Source organism: Macaca nemestrina, chromosome 2, assembly GCF_043159975.1.
Source record: "Macaca nemestrina isolate mMacNem1 chromosome 2, mMacNem.hap1, whole genome shotgun sequence".
In the NCBI taxonomy this organism is placed as follows: domain Eukaryota; kingdom Metazoa; phylum Chordata; class Mammalia; order Primates; family Cercopithecidae; genus Macaca; species Macaca nemestrina.
The window spans coordinates 121632428-121658667 of record NC_092126.1 but is presented as its reverse complement, the minus strand read 5'-3'; the positions used below and the strand labels follow the sequence as shown (position 1 = coordinate 121658667).

General features: G+C 47.0%; 1 protein-coding gene across 5 annotated transcripts in view; it reads right to left on the bottom strand.

The window, feature by feature from the left end:
- Positions 1 to 26240, bottom strand: part of LOC105482823 (filamin B) — a 167860-nt gene that overhangs the window by 38209 nt on the left and 103411 nt on the right. For 4 of the 5 annotated variants that reach the window (XM_071091970.1, XM_071091967.1, XM_071091968.1 and 1 more), the window contains exons 13-26: positions 24777 to 24890; positions 24012 to 24155; positions 23636 to 23759; positions 23159 to 23319; positions 21469 to 21559; positions 21033 to 21202; positions 14407 to 14524; positions 11886 to 12148; positions 9707 to 10304; positions 8888 to 9061; positions 7639 to 7801; positions 6669 to 6829; positions 2886 to 3053; positions 856 to 979 (exon numbers count right to left, since the gene is read on the bottom strand). In XM_071091970.1, coding sequence (XP_070948071.1) covers positions 856 to 979; positions 2886 to 3053; positions 6669 to 6829; positions 7639 to 7801; positions 8888 to 9061; positions 9707 to 10304; positions 11886 to 12148; positions 14407 to 14524; positions 21033 to 21202; positions 21469 to 21559; positions 23159 to 23319; positions 23636 to 23759; positions 24012 to 24155; positions 24777 to 24890 — 2573 coding nt within the window. Of the gene's footprint in view, positions 1 to 855; positions 980 to 1766; positions 1860 to 2885; positions 3054 to 6668; positions 6830 to 7638; positions 7802 to 8887; positions 9062 to 9706; positions 10305 to 11885; positions 12149 to 14406; positions 14525 to 21032; positions 21203 to 21468; positions 21560 to 23158; positions 23320 to 23635; positions 23760 to 24011; positions 24156 to 24776; positions 24891 to 26240 lie in introns of all 5 variants that reach the window. The other variant, XM_071091971.1, reaches the window with a different exon arrangement.

The following is a 26240-nucleotide window of genomic DNA, read 5'->3' as shown; positions in this document are numbered from 1 at the left end:
AAGGAAGAAGGTTTCTACATAAAACCTTCTGGAAATGCTTTTATCAAGCAAACCCTGAAGTAAAGACCTTTGTCCTGTCCCAAAACACCAAAAGGAAACCTCTAATAAACTAATAAATTCTTTATTTTTTCAATGATTCTCTTCTTCTACTACTACTACTACTACTAGTGATTTTTTTAAAAGAGATGTCAGGGGAGGGTCTATGTTGCCCAGGCTGGCCTCAAACTTTTGGGCTGAAGTGATCCTCCCAGTTCAGTCTCCCAAGTAGCTGGGATTACAGGCGAATCCCACCACAACTGGTTAGAATTTCTAACTTCTTAATTTCAGCTTACCTTTAAACTAAAGATGTGTGAAAGGAATTGGGGGAGCGAGAGAGTGGGAGCCACAAATATCAAAGCTAGTGTGTGGTGACAAGTTGTAGGTTCTATGTAACACTTGCTGCCTCGATGGATGGGTAGATGGACTGATGGAGGAATGGATGGGTGGATGGACTGGTGGAGGGATGGATGGACTGATGGAGGAATGAATGGGTGGATGAATGGACTGATGGAGGAATGGATGAGTGGATGCATGGACTGATGGAGGAATGGGTGGGTGGATTGATGGAATGATGAAAGAATGGATGGATGGATGGATGGATGGATGGATGGATGGACTGATGAAGGAATGGATGGGTGGATGGAGGGAATGATGGAGGAATGGATGGGTGGATGGACTGATGGGAGGAATGGGAGGAATGGATGGGTGGATGGATGGACTGGTGGAGGAATGGATGGGTGTATGGAATGATGGAGGAATGCAAGGGTGGACAGATAGATTGATGGAGGAATGGATGGGTGGATGGATGGAGCTTACCTGCGAGGAATCTCTTCATCAGCATATTTAACTGAGACCATATAAGGTCCCTCCTGAGATGGAGTGTAGGTTACTGTGTGTGTGCCATCCCCATTGTCCACCACATTCACTGGCTCCACCAGGCCTGAGGACAGAGATGAGAGGTTTAAGGAGGAGCCTGGCTTCACCTTTACTTCACCCTTGGCTAAGTTTGAAATAGGATCACATCCATCCCCAAGAGCTATTGGTTTCCACTGATGAATAACCTAAAGGCAAGCAACCATAATCACAGGCCTGAAAAAATCATAGGAACCCCAATTCATGGTTGCAGAAATGACCCCAAGAGACACCTTTAGCTTTCTGTTGGCTAAAATACACTCAGTCTGCCCTAGAGTATAATTAAGGAGACTGCCTGTGCTTGCTGCTGGAGGGTGTACGTGGATGATGCATGTTGAAGACACGCTATAACCTTTCAAGCTGGTTAGGCATGCTTAGGATGTGGCAATTTTACTCTACAGCTGAGACACTGCCAAAGAGTCCAAAACTGTGAAAAGCAAAAATTAACCAATGGGCTGGCTAGTCAAGACTTGTGGCCACCTTTGAGTAAAGAACACTGTGGTACCAGCATGCTGGGGCATAGATGCAGGGCAGGTGATGGTGCCAATCTCATGGGGCAAGGGGACCCTCAAGATGAAGTCTGTGGAGATGTTGGAGATTACACTAAAACATCATCAAGGCATGCACTGGGTTGCAGAGTCCAGATCCCAGTTTCCGACGTGAGAGTCAAGGATGGGCCAACTCCAGGGTAGGTTAATCAAAGCATGGCATGCTCATTAAGCAAAGCAGATGAGGCAGGTGTAAGCCAATTTTAAAGTGAGGCCAGCAAGAAGCATTTGGGTTACATAATTCAGCAGCCATGGGAAAATGCAAACCTGTCTCATTAAAGTCACCCTTCGGGTCACCTTTAAAGAACTCTGAAAGGGCTTTCAAGGGGCTGCGCCATGACTGGGAATCCGTGCCATCAGCTAAAATCAAAAGGCTGTTACTTGAGAGTCCTTCATAATGGAGGCAGATATCCAAGTAAAGCTTCTCTTTCTTTCTTTTTTTCTCCCTCTTTCATTCACACATACACAGGGACACATACATGCACACAAACGCATGCAGGTCCTGAAGCTCTGTAACTTCACAGAATCTGATCCCAGCCCCATGACCTCATTTGCCCCAAACCACTTCTGCCCTGAGCTTCAAAGGACATAACCTCCTGCTGAACTCCATGAAGGAGAAGGTTCCTCTTCAAAGAGGGAAATCCCCATTTGCCACTTCTGTGAATCCAAGAATATATCACTGGGGAGGAAAATCCAGATTATGTAAGAAATTAGGCACACTGTCCTCTATGCGGGAGAAAAGCAATTTTAAGTGCTGAAGGAGGAAACATGGTCACTTACCAAAAAAGGCAAGTTCCAATGCCCTTCAGGGCTTTGTCCCCATATGGCCCGCTAGCCTTACCAAACCCAAGTTCCAGGCTGCCAACAGGGCAGGCCAAATTGCCAACAAAGCCCATTCCCCAAGACACCCTCTGTCTCTGGGGAATTGAGACAATGACAAAGCCACATATCACGTGCATCATGTACCTGGCATTCCCACAGGTTCTGGTATGTACCACATGGACACCAAGGTATCTCAATGACTTATCACTTCCAAACCCCACCATCTGCCACATCCAGACCAACCCGCCCCCTCACAAATGCTGAAACACATAATGAAACAGTCGCCACCATATTACATACGAGAGCCCAAATACTGCTGCTTCATCTAAGAAACTGATAGCCGTATTATTAAATGGGGGGACAGATCACTGGAGAAATAACAAGCCTGCTTACTTGTAAGCAGGAATTTCTACTGTTTAAATAGAACATGAAACAATAAAGTAATTTTTTTAAATTTAATTTTAAGCTCATGAGCAAACTCAAAAGCAAAGCATCTGCTCTGGGTCACGGCTGCCCCTGCCTGGGGCAGATGAATGTCTGTAGGAAGGCAGGGTGCATACTTACCTCGTGGGCCCAGGACCCTCACTTCCAGCGGAGCCAGGCCAGCCTTGCTGCTGTCCACTGTGAAGGACTGCAGGACACGGGCTCGGACGCCTGAGCCCAGCCCAGGGCCGGCAATCTTGACCTTGCTGGGGTCCACAACATCCTTCACAGGAACCCTGAAGGGGCTGCCTGGAAGAGAGGTCATGGGATTCTGAGCACAAGCTGGGAACTGGAGACTACCTTGTGCACACCCAGAATGGCACTGCTGCTCCCCTGGGACCTCGGCCATGCAGGCCTCGGTCAGCCCCTCCTGCCTCACTGTGTGCACTGCTTATGCACCCACTCATTGTTGTCAACCATTCTCACAGAGCACCTACTACATGCAGATGTTGTGCCAGGTGCTGGATCCTGAGTGGTTAACAACCGCCACCCCCCACCCCAGGAACGCACAATGCAGGAGAAGGATGAGGCAAGCAAATCACTCTAACATCCTACATAACGTATTGGGGGTGTGGAAGGTGGAGCACTCAGTAGGCAATCAACCTGGTCTGCGTAAGACCAGAAAAAGCTTTCCAGTAACATCTCAGTTGCGGCACAAGAGGGAGCAGATGGAGAGATGCTTCAGAGAGGCTTCAACACATGCAGGAGCCCAGAGGTGAGGGAGGAGACAGGCTGCTGGAGAAACTGAAGGAGGAAGCCTAGTGGTGGAAGAACAGAATGGAGAGAGATGGGCAGGCCCTGCAGCCCACATCCAGCCCTGTCTCCCACAAATGGCTCCCATGTGTCCCCCAGACTCCTCTCCCTCCAATGCAGCTGGCACCTTCTGACCACACTCGACCTTCTCAGTCACCCAGCCACCTGGTGAAGCCTCACTGTCTTCCTGAGTGTAAGCTGAGTTCCTGCTGCATGGCTGACTCCATGGGGGACCCTGAGGGCCTCTGACTCCTTGTGGGTGTCCGTTTTAAAGATGAAGCACAGAGGAGTCGAGGAAAGGAGATAGCGATTTGCTAGAGAAGTGCTCAACAGAGAAACAAGGGCTGGGCCATGGACACTCATGGACTTCTCTGTGGAGGGGGGACCTCCCCATCCAGGGTACCTGCAGCATGCCTCAGGCTACCACACCCATCGTCAAGGGGCCACATGCACGTCTTGCCTTGCACGGGCGTCCTGGTGCTCTCCATGGTATCTGGCAAAGTTAATGACTGCCGTGAAAGCTGAGGGCTCTCTGCTTTGCATCTCAGAGAGTTTATACTTTGTAGAAGTAGAGATGGTAGATAGCCAAGACACACAAAGAACTGAGTCTCCGGCTTTCTAACAACAGATGGGTTTCAACAGCATCCAGGACTTTAGCTACATGAAATAAATGGCTGGCCCTGGCAAACAAGCACAGGCCTCCACACTGGGGTGAGAGGAACAAAAGGGGGCTTTACTTTAGAGAGTGACAGTTGAGGATTTCAACGTCAACAGCTGACGGCAAGGGACTACCTCTGAGACCAATCTTTAAGTCAGAGCCTCCACTAGAAGTTGTCTGAACTCAGCATGAGAGTAGCCAAGAATCAACAAACCCAGGTAAGATAAACTGTCCAAGATGGCAGACCCCAAGCATTATCCGCCACTCCCTTATTCCATGCCCAGACACATGTCACCATTCCCTTATGCCAGCCCTTCTTCCTCATGCACTCTGAACCCCAGTCAATCCAGTGGTCTAGGCAGCCACCACCAACCGACCACAGCTGGCCTACCACAGGAAATCAACACGCCATTATGGGTAAGACAGGACACGTTGTTAAAAATAACTCCACTCCAGGTTTTTAACCAGGCCAGGAAAAACTGGGCTAATATTTAAGCACCCAGAAATTAGAAGCTGGCAGGTCGCCGACGGTTTCACGGCAGTACCCCCATGGGTTGCCTTAGCTAAGAAGCCTGACGCTAAGAAAACCAACCAACACTTCACTAAATGTTTCCACCTGGGAAAGTTCTGGGGTTCTGGAAAAGCTGGCATTTGGCTGTCTCTGGGAGGCAACAGAGAGCCTGAAACATAAAAAGGCACCATCCACACCTGATGGGAAAACCACAAATGAATGTTTTTTCTGTTGTTATGCTCAAAGATGGCCATTTACTTTAAGCTCACAGGTGGGCCACAGGGGACAAACTCTGACCCCTTTCTGTAAGGGGGATTCGGAAGCTGGTGGCATTCACCAGCCTTTCCCCATAGTCAAAAAGTTTCGTTGCCACAAAAACCAGGAGATGTTCATCTCCGCTGTTGCCTGCCAGGTCGGAGCCACCACATCACCCCTCCTGGGAGCAGCCTTCTACTCGTTCTCTGTGCCCAACTCTCTCCTAATGCAAGTGTTACAAAACTCCAAAAGGAGCCCGTAGCTCTGAATTCTGTCACTGAGCCCCATTCTCGTTCTTCATAGCAGTCATCACAAGTTTTAGTTGTATAAGCCCTAGACAGTAAGCTCCCTGAGGGCAGGAACTTTGTCTTGCCCAAAGCTGAAATCTCCTAGACTAGTGATTATGGGAATTTTTAAAATCTAAATTGAATGAGCCACAAGCACAAGTTTGAGGAGAAACATGTTTTAAATGACTTGAGGCTTAAATGAATATCTAAGTAGAATCAATCTGAGTTGAATGTCAACATTTTCTGATCAGTGTGAGAGAAAGACAGTGAGTGTGAGTGTGTGTGCACATTTCCATGTGGTAATGGGGAAGCAGGGATGGAATCAGGAAAATGTGTGGTCAGTGGACACTCCAGCTGCCTGAGAGTCAACCCAGAACCCAGCAGTAGGCCTCTCAGCCTGCCCTTCTCCTCTCAGCGTGACCCAGAGAGAGAAGAACAAGCCTCCGCTGAGGCTTTTCCTGCTCCTGGGGTCCTGGGGTGGGGCTCTGCCCTCTTCACACCACACCTGAGACGAGGCATAAGTGGCCCAGAACAGCCCCAGTCCTTGGTCTTGTGTCCACACCACATACTCACCTGCCCTTTTAGAAATGGGGGTGGGGGAGGTAGTCTCAGAATTCACCACTATAGAATTCATCCATGTAACCACAAACAACTTGTACCCCAAAAGCTATTGAAATAAATAAATAAAATGTGTGGGGGTGACAATCATTTGAGTAGAGAACTAGAACCTATGGAGAGTCCTCCCCCCAAAACAAATGGGGGAGGGTCCTTCACTACTTAAGTCATATATTTGTTTATTGTTTGAATCTTTACAGCGGTGGTTCAGCCTGAAGTGATTTTGTCCCTCAAGACATCTGACAAGATATAGAGACATTTTTGGTTGCTACAAATAAGAATGGGGAAGGAGAAGTCTGCTATGGGCATCTAGCAGGTACAGGCCAGGGATGCTGACAAAAGTCTACATTGCACAGGACAGCCCCACACCACAAAGAATCATCTGGCCAAAAGTTGAGAAACCCTGTTTCACAGTGAGTGCCAAAGTTGAGAAACTAGTGCCAAAGTGCCAAAGTGCCAAAGTTGAGAAACATAGTGCCAAAGTTGAGAAACCCTGTTTCACAGGGAGTGTACACGACATCACTAAATACAAAAGAAATTATAAAGAAGAATTTGAATCTGCATATCTTGATCAGCTACTAGCATTGTCAGTGAAAAAAAGAAGCCAAGACACATGAATAAGGTATATAAGAGCCAAGCACAAAATAAGGTAGAGATTTTTTTTTTCCTTTTGCTGCTATTACAAATATCAGATTGTTTTTCCCACTCAGAGAGATAAGCAAAATCAAACCCATTTTCCTGCAAAATCAATTCTTCTTTGGGGTCCTCTCTGAGGAATAGCTTACCAGGGATGTGGGCTCCTCCATATGTGATATTAACATCATAATCCCCTGGAGCGAAAGGAATGTACTCAGCACTGCAGCTGCCATCCTTGTTGTCTCTGCAATTTATCTTCGACTCTGATGGTCCCTCAACAGTGATGCCAAGCCCACCAATTCCTGCCCCTCTGGAAAGGATGGAAAAGAAAGTGAAATATGCACCATTTATGCTGGTCTGCTTATTGCCAAAATTCATGCAAATTCCCTTTATAAACTATTCCATGTAGCCACCCCAATTCAATTACTACGATACACTCTCACAAAGGGAATTTCACATTAGTATAATATAAATAAAGACACTCTGACCCCTCCTTTTCAATGCTTATGTTTCATTGATTTTCCTTTTTCTTGAGGCAGAGTCTCACTCCATTGCCCAGGCCGGTGTGCAGTGGCGCGGTCTTGACTCACTGCAACCTATGTCTCTCTGGTTCAAGCAATTCGCATGCCTCAGCCTCCCAAGTAGTAGCTGGGATTACAGGCATGTACTAGCAAGCCCAGGCTAGTCTCAAACTCCTGGCCTCAAGCAAATGTCCCCTCTGGGCCTCCTGAAGTGCTGGGATTACAGGTGTGAGCCACCATGCCCAGCCTATTTTTCTTATCTAATTGCACTGGCTAGGACTGCAAGTACAACACAGGCATATGCCTTGCAACCAACTTTAATAAAAATACTTACAAGGTTGGCTACAAATTTTTACATTATGAAGATACAGAGCTTGATTCAGTCCCAGTTTGCTAAATAGTTTCATGACCATTATCTAGTGCTTTGGTATGTTTTTTAGGTATGCTTGGTCTTTCTATGTAACATAAGTCTCTACAGAAGGAAATATACATTATAAAAATAAAAATGCATCTTATCAAAAGTTAGGAAACTATGACACATAGTAGAATCTAGCCATAAAAATGAGATTCAAGACACCAAATGTAGGGCCTTGCCTACCTGGTAACCACAGTGAAGACATTGGGCTTGTTGGTAAAGGCCTCTTTCAATCCAGGTCCTTGGGCTTGTACCCTAGATGGTTGGCAGCCTTCAGTGACAGCCACCTTGAAGGGACTGTTTGGGATAGGCACATCATCATATGTCACCTCCACTACATGGAGACCTGTTCAAAACAACAAACAGAAACACATATTTGCACATAAATCCCTTATTTGTGAAAAAATGATTCTCTACTTCAGAGTTTTATCTAGCATTCAAGTCTGCATGCTATACTATGTTATTTGGAAAAGGGGGTTAAAAACACAGTAATGTGGCTTGGGGCAGTGGCTCACACCTATAATCCCAGCACTTTGGGAGGCCGAAGTGGGTAGATCGCTTGAGTCCAGGAGTTCAAGGCCAGCCTGGGCAACATGGCGAGACCCCATCTCTACAAAAAATACAAAAATTAGCTGAGTGTGGTGGTGCACACCTGCAGTTCCTGCCACTCAGGGGACTGAGGCAGGAGGATCATTTGAGCCCAGGAGGTTGAGGCTGCAGTGAGCTGTGATTGCACCACTGCACTCCAGCCTGGGTGACAGAGTGAGATCCTGTTTCAAAAAAAAAACAAAAGAAAACAAACCCACAGTAATGTAGGTATGATCTGACTTTTAAATAATACAAACCATCTATCTGCAGTCACATAAGCCACTCCATCCCAACCAAGCAAATATTCAAGTCAGTTATCCTAAATAGACTACCCGCATTTGGGAAAACACCACCCAGCCATTAACCAAAAGAAAAAGCGAAACCCACGAAACAGAAGAAACATACATCTACAAGAAGATTAAAAATATCTATGCCACAATATTGTAGGCTTCCGATCTCCAGGTAGTGGAGATATATATGGCACTTTTATTTTTTTCTTTATGCTTTTCCATTTATTGAAATTTTTTATAATTCCTAATATTCAAGAAGAAAGAAATTCATACGCAAAGAAAAATGGCACAAATGAGCAACATCATGGCATTACCCCACAACCTGCTGAGGTGAGACTGAGGCTAAACCCAGCCCACCTATTACACAAGGCCAGCAAGCCAGGCACTGAGTGGGTAGGTGACTGCTGCGGAGGCTGACTTCCACTCTGTCACTCTGCATGTGGCCCTGCTAAGACAGGCCTAGCACATGGGGCAGGTGTCAGTACCAGCCACCAGGAGGAAATGACCAAGGACAACTCTGAACAAGGGTCCAGTCCGAGGACAGGGCGGCTCACCTTTCTCAAAGGGTGTGTATTCCACCTGGTAGGTCCCATCAGCATTGTCTGTGACAAAGCACTCGGTGGAGGCCCCTGAGGGGTTGGCAATGTGGGCCTTGATGTGGTCACCCCCAACCTGGGTCAGCGGCCGAGAGTCAACCGTAAAGTCGGTGGTGGCTTCCCGGAACACATCTGCAGAGCAAGCACACAGCTAACACTGCCACCAGTACCCCAGACCCAAGAGTAAACCCCAGAACCAAGGCTCTTGGCACTTCAGGACACATGAAGTCTAATTTCAGTAACGGTGGAAAACTGGTTTTTCTACCTCTGAAATCAAGAATATTAACCCACTCCCTCCCAAAAGCAGTCCCTTCCAGAGTAGCCATGGCTAAGTGACAACATGACTGTTGACACTGAGGGCCCTAGGACAGGTTAAAGGTTGAAGACAAACCTGCCCTGTGGCATGCAGGTGTCAGCCAACACCACATTTTAAACTTTTTTCCAATTAAATGCCAACATGTTGCATGTTGAGTTTCCAGAGAAAAATCAAGATTTCGGGCTTTGCCAGAAAAACTAGAGGTTCTGCTGACAATGCTAGGTCCTGTTCCCCATGGAGAAACAGAAAACAGGGGTCAGCTAACACGGTCCCCAGAAATGCAATGTGCTCAACCTTCACCAGGGCCCCCCAACCACTCCCTGAGGCAGAGGGAACAGGTGAGCACCGCCTCATAGGTCACCTGGCTCCTGCAGGTGGCTGAGTTTGCAGCTCCAAGTTTCAGGTAACCCTTAAGTCCCAGCTTGCCTTTTTTTTTTTTTTTTTTTTTTAATGAAACCCACCTTTCCCTTCTATCCCTGGTCCAAAGACTTTGATCCTGCTGGTGTCCACGGCAGGCTCCACCTTGACCCGGGCGGGGAAGTGTGGCACGAGTTCACCACCATACTTCATGGTCAGTGTGTACATGCCGGCCGTCAGGGGCACGTAGGTCACCGCGTAGGTGCCATCTTTGTTGTTCTGAATACTGACTTCGGCTTTTGCTCCTGAGTCTGAGACAGCTTCCAGGCCCAGGGCCCCTGGTCCCGCTTCTGAACAGTCGACGCTAAGGAGCCCAGCTTCCCCCACCTTCCCATGCTCGAGACCTGGCCCCGATGCCACAACTTTAGAGGGGTCAAAGGGCATTTCAATGTCGGCTTTGAAGGGAGACCCAGGTATGTGGACTTCCTCAAAGAGGATGTTGACGAAGTACTCCCCGGGTTTTGTGGGAAGGTAAGAGACTGAGCAGGTCCCGTCACCATTGTCGGAGCACTCGATTTTGGCCTCGCATGGACCTTCCACCGTTAAGCCCAGACCTCCGGTACCAGCTCCTTTGGTATCGATGGTGAACTCAGCAGGCTTGCCCACAAGACCACCTTCGAGGCCGGGACCATGCGCCTTCACCTATTTGAGCAAAGAATAAAGTCAAACTGCACTGGGATCATTGCTCAGCCAGCACTGCTTTCAACACCCACGCATGTAATCAGCGTGGAAGTGCATCTTAGCCAGGCAGCCCTTCTCTTGGGGCTTCATGTGTCACACATGCACACATGAGTTAGATCCACAACAGCCAATGCAGTAAATGCCTCAGAACTTGATCACCAGCGAAAAGGCGCGAGAGGTGTGACCCCCTGGAGCAGCCCCTCTAAGACTCTCCTCTCTCCTACCACACCTGACCCTTCTAAATCAGAGGCCTGGACTTGGAGACCTAATGTCCATTCCAACAAACATACGGGAGATCACAGCTTGAGGGCTCATGGAAGGGCTCTTGTGGAGCTGGCTGTGGCTTAGGCTGTTGCACTTTGCTCAACAAATTCTGTGTAATAAAAAAACTAAATTGTTTCTAAAAAAGAGTGAGGAATGAGGCTTTCACCTCTAATTCAACAAATAAGACACCTTCATAGGATTCATACCATTGAGACCACTGGAAATCTTCCAAAACCCCCTGAGTCAGGGTTACTATGAACAAATGACAATGAACTTTTTTTTTTTTTTTTGGAGGGGACGGAATCTCACTCTGTCGCTCAGGCTGGAGTGCAGTGGCACGATCTCAGCTCACTGCAACCTCCGCCTCCCAGGTTCAAGCGATTATCCCACCTCAGCCTCCTGAGTAGCTGGGATTACAGGTGTGCGCCACCATGCCCAGCTAATCTTTGTATTTTTAGTAGAGATGGGGTTTCACCATGTTGGCCAGGTTGGTCTCAAACTCTTGACCTCAAGTGATCCATCCACCTTGGCCTCCCAAAGTGCAGTGATTAAAGGCATGAGCCCCACCGTGCCCAGCCATGAATAATGTATTTTTTGTTGTTGTTGTTTTTTGAGACGGAGTCTTGCTCTGTCGCCCAGGCTGGAGTGCAGTGGGGCGATCTCGGCTCACTGCAAGCTCCGCCTCCCAGGTTCATGCCATTCTCCTGCCTCAGCCTCCCGAGTAGCTGGGACTACAGGTGCCCACCACCACGCCTGGCTAATTTTTTGTATTTTTAGTGGAGACAGGATTTCACTGCGTTAGCCAGGATGGTCTCGATCTCCTGACCTCGTGATCCGCCCGCCTCGGCCTCCCAAAGTGCTGGGATTACAGAGGCATGAGCCACCGCACCTGGCCAGAATAATGTATGTTTATATTACATGATTCAAGCTTCTATAGGGTGAGCTCCGTCTGTGAGCTGGGTGCTAGGCAGAGGCCTCACGTTTGCTAACTCACCTGCCCCTTACAGGCTGCCTTTGTACTGAGGACTGTGATTATGCTAACAAGCGAAGAAAGAAGACTCTGGGACAGGGAGCCCCTCACCAAAGTCTTATAGTCAGAGAGCAAGAGGAGGAGCAGGGTTGTTACCCACCTACCCAAGGGACCTTTCACAGTGAATTGTGCTGACTTTCATCACAAAACGATTTTCAGAAGGTCTTTGCCAGGAAGAACCAGAGAAGGACTATGGTGTCATGTTTGACAACAATGAGGCAAGTTCTGGGACAAAAGCAAAGGCTGACCTTGGTGGGATCTGGTGGCAGTGAGGCCTCCACTGTGTAGGGGCTCCCGGGCACAGGGTGTCCATCGTAGGTCACATCTACAGCATACAGCCCCTCCTCCCGAGGGATGAACTTGGCTGTGCTGCTCTCCCGGCCTGTCACAGGTGTCACTAGGCATGGCACAACCTTCCGAGAGGGGCTGAGGATTGTCACGTCCAGCTTCCCCTGGCCTCCTGCCCCCCTGGTATCAACGGTGAACTCCTGATCCTTCCCAACTTCCACCCCTGGAAAAGAAACACAAGCCAAGGTGAAGAGCTGACCGTTTTCAGCAGCAGGAACAATCCAGAGCACAGAAGCAATGGTTCTTTGGACACAGGGACTTATCTCAGCCTCTACCATAAGCAACAGCTGCTGCAGAGGACAAGCAGCAAAGCTGAGTAAGTATCATCTGCATCTCAGCCTCAGTAACAACCAGTGAAGGCATAATCATCCATTAGTGATGACAGCAATAATGGCTATCATTTACTAAATGCATTTTATATGTCAAGCACAAATAGGGTATTGTCTTAATTTTCACCACAATCCTATGGGGTATTTATTATTAACCAATGGCTTTCACAGATAGGGAAACTGATGCTCAGAGAGGTTAAGTAACGTGTCCAGGGTGACATATGCAGCAGCCTCCCAACTGGGACTTAAAGTGAAATTTACCTGACCCCACAATCTTTGCTGACCAGAAAGTTGTAATCTGACACTGTCTTCTCTTATTTACTTACTTTTGGTGTTAACTTTATATCCAAACACCCTCATAAGTCAATGTTTTATTTACTAATTCTTGGCAGCCAACTCCATCTTACAGGCACCCTTCCCCCTCAAGAGAGCAGAAGTCACAGAGCTGCCAAACGCGAGGCGACTGAAGCAAGTCCTGAGAACTAACTGTACCGTGATGGTTTCCAAAAGGTCTCTGCAAAGCAGGGCTGCAGGAAGCCCAAGCGTTAGATTAGACAAAAGCAGGGAAAGGACTTTACCCAAAACAAAAGCACTGGGAACACAGGGTCCCCGCCACAACTCAGAGAACCTTGACTCTGAAGCAACACAGGGCCTGGCAAGATGGACACTGTCGAACCATAAGCAAGGAGGTCCCGGGTCGCCACTTCCCACCGGAAAAGTGGCTTTCCTAATTGGCACCATGCTTTTCCTGTTCTGGAGTCAAAGCTCTCATGTCTTGGGGAAAGGAGTGACAAGGGGAGACATGACAGGGTTGGGCAGCAAATGTTCACACACTCAGGGCTGGCTGCCCCAGCTACAAAAGCCAACAGCGAGCTCTCACTTCGGATCTCCACAACTGGGAGCTGGCCTTGGTTGCAATTTGTGCGCTTGGGTCACAAGTGAAGGAAGATGCTCACTGATGGCACTGCCAGTGGTACCCTGGAGAAACCCTCACAGGTGAATACAGGAGGCCCTGTCCTGGGGGTATGCACTCAGCCCTGCCTCAGTAAGCCTGAAACGAGGTGAATGTGAGCCCAGAGGGGCATCCAGTCTGGGGCCACTCAGTGGTAAATACCAACAGAAAAGATGTAGGAGTGAATGATTCCTGAGGTGCACTGTTGGAGGCAGGCTCAAGACATAGGTTTATACAGCAGGGCAACTTTAATGCAAAATAAATATAGCCAAATGTTTTCCACAGGCACATCTATATGTATAGATGCAGAGAGAAGATCTGGAAGAACAGAAACTGAATTGACAACTGTGGTTAATCCTAGGGAGCAGGAGAGGTGAGGGTTAAAGTAGAATTACCCCTTAACTGTAATGTTTTTTAGATGAAAAATGGATTTATTTTTACTTGTATAAAAAAAATCATTTTATGAGCATGTGTTGAACATCTGAAGCTGAGTGATAAGTACATCAGTGTTCATGTTATATTATTCTCTTTTCTTTTCTATTTTTGAAATTTTCCTACTAAAAAATAATTACAAAATTGAAAATAAGCGAAATGGGCTTATACTAGTAAAATCCCTAACAAGCTAAAGGAATATTGGGATGGGGCAGAGGCGTGGTGGTAGTGACTTCTGAGTGCCAGGGATCTGGCATTTATGCTTGACTCGCAACCTTAATGTGGATTCAGTTGCCAAGGACAGCTGGCACAGTTAGAAATTCATCAGAAAGCGATGTGGCCCAAATTCTCTTTTTAATGAACACTTCCTACTGCAATGCCAGCAATATACTGAGGGCTGACTACGTGCCAGCCTCTGAACCATTAGCTCATATAATTTTCACGATATTCCCACGGGTGTTCTCAACCTCTCCCCGCCGACACCCCCACTGTACAAATGAGAAAGCTGAGTCTCGGTGAGGCTAAGGGGCAGACACAGTCACAGTTATTTCACAGCACGGCCCTAATTCAAACCAAAGTCTGTGCAACTGCAAAGTCTCTTAAAGTAGAATTTGCTTCTCTGTGAATTCCATCTTTTGAAGAAAATCTAACCAGCAGCCACACTGGGTGGTCATCAACAACCCATATGCCCTCCATTCAGGCACTTACTGTTTTCCAGCCCATTGAGTTTTATCTTGCTCAGATCCAGCGGTGCAGCAACACCCACAGTGAAAGGGCTTTTAGGGATGGGATCGCCCCCGTAAGTCACCAGAACCTGCATGTTGCCCTGGAACAAAAGAGAAAACCCAGTTTACCTTTCGGTACCAACATGCTAACTTGATATTTAAACTCCCCGCAAGATCCCTCATTCTTCCCACAGACAGGGGAGACTTGATTCCAATCAGTGTAGAAAGTGTCTTAGATCTGAAAAATCAGATCAAATAAGAGCAGCTAATAATAACAGGAGCAATTTTTATAATTTGATAATGAACATTTTCTACACACCAAGCACCGTGCTATGTGCTTTTATGCATTTCCTCAATTCAAGATCAAAACAGTCCTAAGGGGTAGTTCCTACTGTCATCTCATTTTTTCAGGAGAGGAAACTACGGCTCAGACTGGTAAATAACGTACCCCAGGTCACACACCTTGGTAAGGGTGCAAGCTGGGCCTCATACCCATGGCCCCCAAACCTGTGTCCTAGCTGCTCTGCCAAACCACCTCCCCACCATCATACCCAGTGCCAGCCACAGGTACAGCAGCTGGGCCTGGAGCCACTAACCACACAGAACCATTTCTGTCCTAGGAATCCATTTGAGGCCCCCAGGCTGCAACAGGGATTTGCAAGAGTTCACCTAGACCCGTGCTAAGACCACCACACAGTATCTGAACTTCCATTATGTGAAACAAAATAAAATTGCAAGTGTGAAGGCAGACGGTGCTTGCAGGATTGGCAGGCTCCCTCACGGGTGGCCGGGTGGCACGGGATGGCCATGTGTGTGCCATTTCTCTCCTCTGGCCGGTTCCAGGATGGCACACAGCCGGCTTCTTCTCTCCATGGTTGGCCAAGTTCCCTCCCTCCAAATCGAGGCTCCAAGAAATCTCATGGCTGTCTCAGTAGATCAAGATCCCCTTTACCTCAATTGACCAGGCATAATGTAACAGGAAAGTGGGAGGGAGACATGAGTTCCCCCCAAGAATCCAGCAGCCTTGCTGGAATGCAGGCCCTGCTGAAAGCTGTTGCTGATCGAGTGTTAAAAGGGTGTATAGCATTTGGCCTATGTATATTTTGTCACATTCCTTTTGTAATAAGGAAGGGGGTAAAGGCCAAGAAAAAAAACAACAGCAGCAACAAAACAAAAACTGGTTGCATCAATGAAGGGAGGATTAATTTTCTAGGATTTTTAAGTATTGCACACAAAACCAACTGGCCCCCTGCCTCATGCGTACAACATTTCCTGGTAAAATGTGCACAGGTCAAATTCAACAGAGCTGGGAGCCAGCCAAGAGGCAGGAAATGTCTCCTTCTTGTACTGTTTAAGGCAGGACTGACTCGCTACTTCAGCCAACGCGGCATTCCCAATGTGCCAACTCTTCCCGAGCTTCCGTTTCCCCACAGCCCCTAACAATTCAGGGGCTCACTAGGCAGACCTCAGGCTAACCAGAGGTCTTGGGGATACCTTCTCCCTCACCTGCATAAAGTTTTCTGGCCACTTCTCTGAAGTGCTAAAAAAGAGAGTGAAAAGTCCTCTTCCAGTTAAACCCACCCATCCCATAAAAGAAAGTATGCTCTCGTTACCAGTCAAAAACAAAACAAAAACTCAGATAGAAAATGAACTCTACCTTAAATAACCTAAGAAGGGGGAGGGAAAAAATCTTGGAGATTTACACCTACAATGCCTATAGCATTTTAAGGCATCCCCTGAGGCCCCAACTAAGGAATGCACTGTGTTTATTCCCCAACAGGGCCATGAAGTGAGGGATGTATGGGTAGTGATGGCCAGTGCATTTTGCCACAACTTGCAGGCTGCAAGACAGTTTCACTCTCCTCTACATGCTTCTGAAACCTGAATCTTATCCTTCAAAATATACATACACAAGACACCGATCACCGATCAGACAGCTCAGAAGAGGATGGGACTGAGAGAGCCACCCTCGGCGCCATCACTTTTAGGGCCCTCTGGGAGCAGCCAGGACCACCATGGTAAGAACACTTCAAGGTAGACACTGCTACCCTGTGAGGGTCTGTGAGCTCACAGGGATTCCTAAAGGTGCCAGAGTAGCACATGGAGTTGTCCCCAAACCTAGTGGCTCCCAGCACAGCATGTAATGGAGACATTGCCACTAGCTTCTCAAACAGCTCTGCTTGGGGGAAACTGGGGTGAGAAATTTAAGCTGCTTGAGGCCACCCACAACCAAGAGAAGACCAAAGTCCTCAGGGAAATAACTTCCCTCCTATAAAATTGAGTCTTTGACCTCTGGGAGGGTCCTCAAGCCCCAACCCAACAAGTCCATTCCTCTAAGGCAAAACGAGCTCTACTCTTGCATCCTCAAGGGACTCAAAGGATCCTTCAGTCATCCACGTCGCTCATCCACCCCAGGCAGGCAAGCACCTGCAATCTGTCACTCAGGGACTTTGCTAGGTGGAGTGGCAGGGCTGCAGGTGTCAGGGAGCAAAACCAGCAACCAGAGACCTGGGTTACTCAGGTAGGACCTCTCAGCTCCCACGTGGCACAGCCTGCGTTCTGAGGGGGAAGCGCCCACCCCAGGCCAGGACACGCCCATGCCCAAGCAGCCACCTTTCTGGGGATTTCCAGCCTGTTACACCCTAAAACCACCATGAGAAGAGGTGCCTGTGGGTGTTAGCCCTCAAAGCAGGCTCCCTCCCCCGTGTCAGGGGGTGGCTTTCTGGGCTGCCCCAGGTTTCTTAACCACATCCAAGGGCATACTTCCTTAGCCCAGTCTTGAGCTTTTAGCCGCTCTTGAGAAAACAGAGTTCAAAGGAGAATGAGGAGGTGTGGGCATCACTCTTCTACCAGATTACAACGTTCTTAGGCCATCTCTGCTTGTGAATCCAGGCGCCACATCATTTATTCACTCACTCACAGCCATTAATCTATACAGAGCACTTATAGGGCCAGGCTCTGTGCTGGGGATGGGGGTGGGAGTGGGAAGGAAACTCAATCCAAGGAGAGATTTAATGTTTTCTTTGCCATAGAAAAATAGGCAGAATTGCAAGTTGCCCAAATAATGAAACAATAAAACTAGCTCTAAACAACAAACAACAAGAAGGACCCCAGTGCCACCCTGTAAGTCATTCACACTGAAGGCAACAACCGCTACCAAGGCCCACCAGGCTCCCTGAATGTATCCTGGGACCATCCGGACGCACAGCCCTAAGTGAATACTCACCATGGCAGCAGTTCTCAAACCTGCTATCAGAGAACTGGATGAATGTGACCTTGGGGTGACTCTGAAGTAAGGAGCCTCCCCTCCAGCATCACTTCAAAGGGGACAAAACCGGACCTGGGGTGACTCTGAAGTAAGGAGCCTCCCCTCCAGTATCACTTCAAAGGGGACAAAACCGGACCTAGGCTCCTAACCACTTCTGCCTCAACCAGCAGCAGAGGACGTCTGGGGTACTGGGTTTTGCAGTCCTTTCCAAGGATGCAGGTCAAACCCTGACCCTGTCCTGACATCTGCAACTTACTTTCTAACGGCTCAGCCAAAACACTAAAAGGCATATAGACGTAGAATAAAGCAAAAGCCACAAAATGTTTTTAGAAGACACTATGACCTTGTGATCCTAGTCATTGTACACAGACAGCTATGGCTTTCTGGTGCATTCTCCTAAAGAATGTGGAGAATTTGGCAACAAATAAGATTCAGGCTGGTGCACCCAATAGTAAGGCTCCCACCAACCCTCAGAACCATCAGCAGGAAAATAATTACCTACTTACTATTGAGTGGCCTGATGAGAAAAGGATGCTCTATCTATAAAAGTATTAGTTTTATCATTACTAATAATGAATGTTTTGTTTTGGATTTTTTATTTTAAAGCACAGGAAGAAGCAACTCTGGAGATAAGAAGCCACATTTATAACCTGCACACAAGAACTATTAACAGAGTAAAAGGGCAACCCAAGGAGTGAGAGAATATATTTGCAAATCATTTATCTGATAAGGAACTAATATCCAGAATACATAGAGAATTCCTAAAACTCAACATAAAATTAAGAAGGTTGATATAAAAATGGGCAAGTAGATAATTCTCCAAAGAAAATATGCAAATGACCAACAAGCACGTGAAAAGATTATCAACATCGCTAATCATTAGGAAAATGCAAATCAAAACCACAATAAGACACCATCTTACTCTCAATAGGATAGTCACTATCAACAACAACAACAACAACAACAACAACAAAAACAGAAAAAAACAACTGTTAACAAGGATGTGGAGAAACCGGAACCCTTGCATGCTGTTGGCAGGACTGTAGCAGTGCAGCCACTGTGGAATACAGTATAGTGGTTTCTCAAAAAAGCAAAAAGAGATTTCCATATGATCCAGCATTGCATGTCTGGGTATATACTCAAAAGAATTAAATGTAGAGACTCAAAGAGATATATGTACACCCAGCATTATTCACAACAGACAAAAAAGACGGAAGCAACCTAAATGTTCTTCAACAAATGAAGAAGGCCGGGCATGGTGGCCCATGCCTATAATCCCAGCACTTTCAGAGGCTGAGGCGGGCGGATCACCTGAGATCAGGAATTCGAGACCAGCCTGGCCAACAGGGTGAAACCCCATGGTGAAACCTTGGCCAACATGGTGAAACATCCATACTAAAAATACAAAAATTAGCTGGGCATGGTGGCACGTGCCTGTAGTCCCAGCTACTTGGTAGGCTGAGGCAGGACAATCACCTGAACTGAGGAGACAGAGGTTGCAGTGAGCCAAGATAGTGCCACTCCAGCTTGGGGAACAGAGCAAGGCTCCATCTCAAGAAAAAACAAACAAACAAACAAACAAAAAAACCAATGAAGAAAGAAGCAAAATGTATACACATACAATGGAATGCAGCCTCAAAAAGCAATGAAGTTCTGACACATGCTACAACGTGGATGACAATAGAGGACACTATGCAAAGAAAAACAAATCAGTCACAAAAAGACAAATACTGAGGTCAGGCGCAGTGGCTTATGCCTGTAATGCCCGCAGGTTTGGAGGCTGAGGTGAAAGGATTGCCTCAGGCCAGGAGTTCGAGACCGGCCTGGCCAACATGGCGAAACCTGTCTCTACCAAAAATACAAAAATTAGCCAGGTGTGGTGGCATGTGCCTGTAATCCCAGCTACTCAGGAGGCTGAGGCAGGAGAATGACTTGAACCCAGGAGGCAGAGGTTGCAGTGAGCTAAGATCATGCCACTGCAGTCCAGTCTGGGCGACAGAGCGAGACTTTGTCTCAAATAAATAAATAAATAAAAATAAAAATTTGGAGAAGAAAGCACAAACAGCAGCAAGCCTGGATGAAAGGGGCCACATTTGTAACATGACACACACAATCCCTTTGATTCCATCTCCAAGGGTGTGCAGCCCCCAAACTCAGGGGACAGCTACACCATGTCCCCTCCTCACTATAATCCTCCTTCTTCCCCACTTGACTCTTGCCCACTCCTCACTGAGAGGACCCAGGTGGAAGCAAGGCTTCTGAGCAGTGTTTCTGCAGAAACCGTTGCCCTTCTTCTCCTACAAATGGCATTTCAAACACAGCAGGATCGTTTCCCTTAAGAATAAAGGAATCTCAGAGGTTTGGAACAACCACTTAGAACACGAGGCTTAAGTATTAAAATCCAGACTTTTCTGCCAGGATGTCTGGTCTCCAGACCCCAGAGGTGTGAACATGAAGCAAAACAAAATTTTAAACAAATATAATGGATACAGAGCTTCAGTTTTACAAGATGTAAAGAGTTATGGAGATGGATGGTGGTGATGGGTGCACGACATAATGAATGCACTTAACACTAATGAACTATACACTTAAAAATGGTTAAGATGGTAAATTTTATGTTATATATATTTTACCACAATAAAAAAAATTTTTTAATGTTTTTAAACAAATAAACATTAACTTGTACCGAGAGGTAGTTTTAAGGCCCTTATGGCCTGAAATAATCAGAGGAAGCCAGCCTAGATGGTAAGATCACATGTGAAATCCTGCATTTTGTAAAGGGGAATAATTTGTTGCCCTAAATAGTGTGTTGGGCCTTAGGGACAAAAGGCTGAACTGGCTCTTTGAGAAAAGACCTCATTCCAACACCTCGTAAAAGGGGTAAACTAAGCTAAAAGGGCCAGGAAGGAAACATAAAGGTGTAGCAGCTCTTTCTCTGTGGGTAATTAATGAAAAGACTAAAAGGCAGCTGGTGAAGCTGCGAGGGAGTGCACGTGTGTGTGTGTGCACATGTGCGCACCTGTATGTGTAACAGAAAGATAGATATTAGGGCCTGAATATCAATATCTGAGCATTTCTCTGATAAAACCCAAACCGAAGGTGGAGATATGGGACCAGCTTCCTGCTTGCTCTTGGTGAATTCTGCAGTCCACCTGACAGAACCCATCGGGCTTCCTACAGGTGCTCCCAGAGGGGTTCAAAATGCCAGGAGCCGCTTCCCATCAGGAAGCACTTTGGCAGAGCACCTCTCACACCCCTTGGTGTCCACAGTGACCCAGCACAGACTGCATAGAAAAGGGCCTGGCTGGGGGCCAGGGGAGCAGAGGGGAGAAGGACCCTACCTGTTGGGTGGGTGTATATTTAACGGTGTGGGAGTAGTCGTAGTTATCGATGACATCCAAATCCTTCACTGCATCGCCAGGAAGAGGGCTGTTGAACTGCACGTTGAGCGGGGCTTTCCCGGCCCCCTTGGTGTAGACAGTGAAGTGGGTCGGTTTCCCATTTTCCACACCTGGAAAAGATATACTGTGTGAGGAGACAGACTAGCTGGAGTAGTTTCACTTTGAGAACCCGTCAGACAGGTTCAACAGCACCAGGTCTATTATGACAGCCGGCTACAGGCCCTGGCTGGACACTGCTGCATCAGAGCTGCACAGAACACCTGCCAGCTTGGTGTTGGTGTTGATGGAGATTAGGTTCCTCAAGGCCATGGACGAAACACGCCCAGTGCCACTGGCCGGCAGAGGGGCCCAGGACAACCTTGATGTGCCATCTTACCTGCTTTGCTGAGCCCTGGGCCTTCTGCCTTCACTTTGCTGGCATCGTGGGAAGGGTCAACTTTGACTCTGAAAGGGCTGGCGGGGATTTCCTGTAGCAGAGACACGGTCTTAGTAGGAAAGCCCCTGAAGCAACAGCCAGAGCTCAGGGTGCCTTGAACAAACGGTGAACCTTAGCATCACTCTGACTTAGTGAGGGGTGAGCAGACTTCTGTTACCACAGGTAAACAGAAGGGTAAGATAAGCCAAAAGGGCCCAGCATTGGGTAAGGGTCTTCTATAATAGGTCACTCTCTGATGCCTGGATCCCTGATGTCACAAATAAACCTGAGGACTTTGAGCCTGTAATACCAAATGTTAAGTACTTAGGATGAAAAAATGCCAACAAGAATAAAACCAAAAAGGATAATAATATATAGGGCTGAAGGAAGGAAATGTCCTCCAGGAACAGCTGAGAGCTAAGGTCTGGGGAAATGCAAGAAGTGATCAGAGACAGAACAATTATAATTCTTCAAAAAGAATGTTGCAGACTATTGGAATAAAGGCAGAAGAGGTTAAATGGATGATGTCAAGACCACTAGACCACTACCTTTAGGCACAGAACATTCTACTAAGGTTCCCATTTACATGTAAGGTTAATTTTAATCCCTAGGATTTCAAAATTCTCTCTTTCAGGATCCTGCTCACCCTATCTTCATCATTGCATACCTGAAACTTCAAATCACCTCTCTCTATAAAAGTTTAAGGGCAGAGACCACTGTCATTTGCTTCAAAGGCATCAAAGTAGAACATATCTAGAAGCTAATTGCATTTCAACCAAAATATTGATGAAAGTTTATAACAAACTAGTCTCTCTCCAGACCCCTGCTTTTAACCACTGAACACACTGCCTCACTTTTGTTAGAAGGTGGGAATAATAAAAGTTTTTTTCCTTCTTGGTTGTAAGGAGCCAGAGACAAATTGAGCAGCGTTCTCAAGACAACTTCCCTGTCACTAGAACACAAAAAGGAGGCCAAATGCAGTGGCTCATGCCTGTAATCCCAACACTTTGGGAGGCCAAGGCAGGCCTGAGGTCAGGAGTTCGAGACCAGTCTGGGCAACCGTCTCTACTAAAAATGCAAAACAATTAGCTGAGTGGCCAGGCACAGTGGCTCATACCTGTAATCCCAGCACTTTGGGAGGCCAAGGCAGGCGTATCACCTGAGGTCAGGAGTTCGAGACCAGCCTGGCTAACATGGTGAAACCCCATTTCTACCAAAAATACAAAAAATTAGCCAGGCATGGTGGCCTGTAATCCCAGCTACTTGGGAGGCTGAGGCAGGAGAATCACTTGAACCCGGGAGGCGGAGGTTGCAGTGAGCCAAGACCATGCCATTGCACTCCAGCTTGGGCAATAAGAGCAGAATTCCACCTCAAAAAAAATAAATTAAAAAAAAAAAAATTAGCTGGGTGGTGTGAGCCTGTAGTCCCCAGCTACTTGGGAAGTTGAGGTGGGAGGATCACTTGAACCTGGGAGGCAGAGGTTGCAGTGAGCCAAGATCACACCACTGCACTCTAGCTTGGGTGAAAGAGTGAGACTCCATCTCAAAAATAATAATACTAATAAAATAAAACGCCAAAAAGTAGATGAGACATGCACATGAGTGGCCAAAGAGAATCCAAACCTACTCCACTCCAGGCTCCAACACATACCTGAGATGCAAAGAGAACTTTGATAGTGTATCGCCCAGCAGCAGGAGGCACATATTTGACTGTAAACGTATCATTGGCATTGTGAATAATGTCAAAATCCACGTCTTCCTCATCTTCACTTAACACCCGGGCATCACACTTAATGCCAACGCTGACATCACCTGGAACAGACCAGCTTATTAGCACCAGCTTACAAGAAACAGCATGTCCTGTGCAATCTCTTCCAGCTCAAGTTAACACCCCCAAAAAGCAATTGGGAAGCTTCTAGTAAGAAACTTGAGAAAAAGTAAGGATTTAGGGAAAGAGATGATGGATTAGCAAAGACACCACCAAGGAATGACTCAGAGGCTCAGTAGATGATTACCTATTCAGATGGACTACTTCCTAGTTCAAAGGGAATTGCCCTCAAAACGTTATGAGAAGATCTCCCTTCCCCAAGAAGCAATGATCACTGGGTTGAACGAGGCCCTTTCTCACCTTCCCCAGCCTCAGTACAGTCCACTGTGAAGTGTGTAGGTTCATTTGCCTTCAGACCACTTCTCTCCACTCCTGGCCCAAACACTTTAACCTTCTGAGGATGGCTACCTTGCCCGATGTTGACCTAGAGAGACATGGAGAAGGTCATCAAGTTCTCCTCCACTTGGACCCAGTAAAATACTAATGAAAAACATTGTTAGAAATAGTTCTTCTGGGTGGGCTGGAGCACTCTGCCCTTCAGGCCCCTCCATCGTTCAGTTCCCACCAGGGACGGGTTCCTTTCACATGTCTGCCTTGGCCGTCAGGCATGGATCCCAGACCTGGTGTATGACCAAGCGTTTCTATACAACAGCCAGGATTCTGCCTCACAACCTACCCTGAAGGGGCTGTGCGGGATGTTCACGCCTCCCCAGACCACAGCAATGGTATGCTTGATGGCCTTCACCGGAGTGTATGAGCAAGCATATGTGCCGTCCATCCGACTCTTCATCTGGATGTCAATAGGTTGGCCTTCCCCATCCTGCAAAAAAACCAGAGCTAGGACCAGAGGTGGTCCTCACATTGTCTCTATCAAACAGGGCTACTGTGGCCTCCCAAGACAGCCAAGTCACCATTTGCTTATACAACAAAACTTCATGGACCAACTACAACGTGCCATGTTTTCACAACGTGATGACAACCTGTGACAAAATATAACATGTATTTATTTTTAGTTATTAAAAGCAAGTGGCCCAAAAACAAAGCTATGGCCACTCAATGCTTCGTAATTTCAATTCCTGCATTTAAGTCCTTTGGCCAAATTCAATTAGATTAAATAAACATACTTTTTAAATCCTTGTTTACAAATCTCCCACCATGACCTCAGCAGCTTCAGCCACACCAAAAGACATTACAGAATAACCTGAAACAAACAAGCCTCATTTCCACAGAACACAAATCAGAAAGATTATTTTTTTAAAAGCCCAGTACTCTACATGGTAGTCTCACTGAACCCTCACATAACCCCATAAGATAATCTTCTTATCATTTCGAAGGTGCAGATGAGGAAACAGAAGATCAGATGGACTCAGCAACTTGCCATTACATGGACAGATCTTGTTACCTGACAATTACCTGCACAGGTGGCCTCCCTGAAATTTACCTGAGCAAATATCTTTAAGGGAGCTTTTCCAGCATCCTTAGGATCCACAGTGAACTCGGCCAGGTTGCTGACAATGCACCCAGATTTCTCCAAACCTGGCCCATATGCTCGAACCTGAAGCAAAGGCAGATAATAAGTCTCTTTCTGTGTAATGCCCCAACTAAACCCTTATACAAAGACAGGTAACCAGGGGATGGGGGAAGAACAAAATGACCTGTGTCTGGTTTTACAGTATCCACATAAGAGGATGGTTACGGGAAGTAAAGTGCTAAAGTAGGTTGTAACTTAAAAACAAATGTCTCTCCCTCATAAGGGAGAAAACTCTCTAAACAAATCCAAACCACGGCCTGAAGGCCCCATGAGGCCCAGGATGGCTTTGAATGTAGCCCAACACAGATTTGTAAACTTTCTTAAAACATTACAAAATTTTTTGCAATTTTGTTTTTGTTTTTCTTCATCAGCTATCGTTAGTGTATTTTATGTGTGGCCCAAGACAATTCTTCTTCTTCCAATGTGGCCCAGGGAAGGCAAAAGATTGGAAACCCATTCTAAAACCATGCCCAAACTAACCCATGCTCCCTGCCTTATTCTGAGTTGACCTAGAGAACTTCTAACAACTGGGGCAGAGACCTCCAGTCATGCCCAGTTTCAATGTTACCACTTTGAGGGGACTCAGAATCTTTACCACGGACATTTGCCCTAGAGGGCAAAGGAATAGCATTTGGCCAAAAAGGGGTAGCTACCAGCCCAGACTGACATCAGCCTATGGACAGCTGCCCGTGTGGGCCAACAGTAGCACACCTGGCATGTGGGGCCAACTCCCTGTCAGCCAGGCTGGCTTAGACTTAATGCTTATCAGCCTGCTAATGGTTTGAGAGGAAACTCTTGGAAACACTGCTCCAACTTAAGAGGCAGGGAACTAGGGGAAAAAAACCTCCTTTATCTATGGAGCATCTTGAAATAATAACTACAGAAAATGGCTATAAGACTGACATATGATCCCTGGAGTTGCAAGAAAATAACAGCTTATGGAGCTCCCTGCATGGGCCAGGCATGAGCTAAAGGCTGTCTTTATGCATGCCACCTCTTGAATCATCGTAGAAGCAGAGACTACTATCATTCCTGTCTTATAGAGGAAGACACCAAGAGTCAGACAGGTAAGTTACTGCCCAACACTATAAGAAGTGCTAAGTGATCCTACCAGGATTCAAATGTAGGCCTGGGCTGGGTGTGGTGGCTCACGCCTGTAATCCCAGCACTTTGGGAGGCCGAGGCAGGTGGATCACTTGAGGTCAGGAGTTCCAGACCAGCCTGGCCAACATGGTGAAACCCCATCTCTACTAAAAATTACAAAGATCAGCTGGCTATGGTGACGCATGCCTGTAGTTCCAGCTACTCGGGAGGCTAAGGTACGAGAATCGCTTGAACCCAGAAGGCAGAGGTTCCAGTGAGCTGAGATCATGC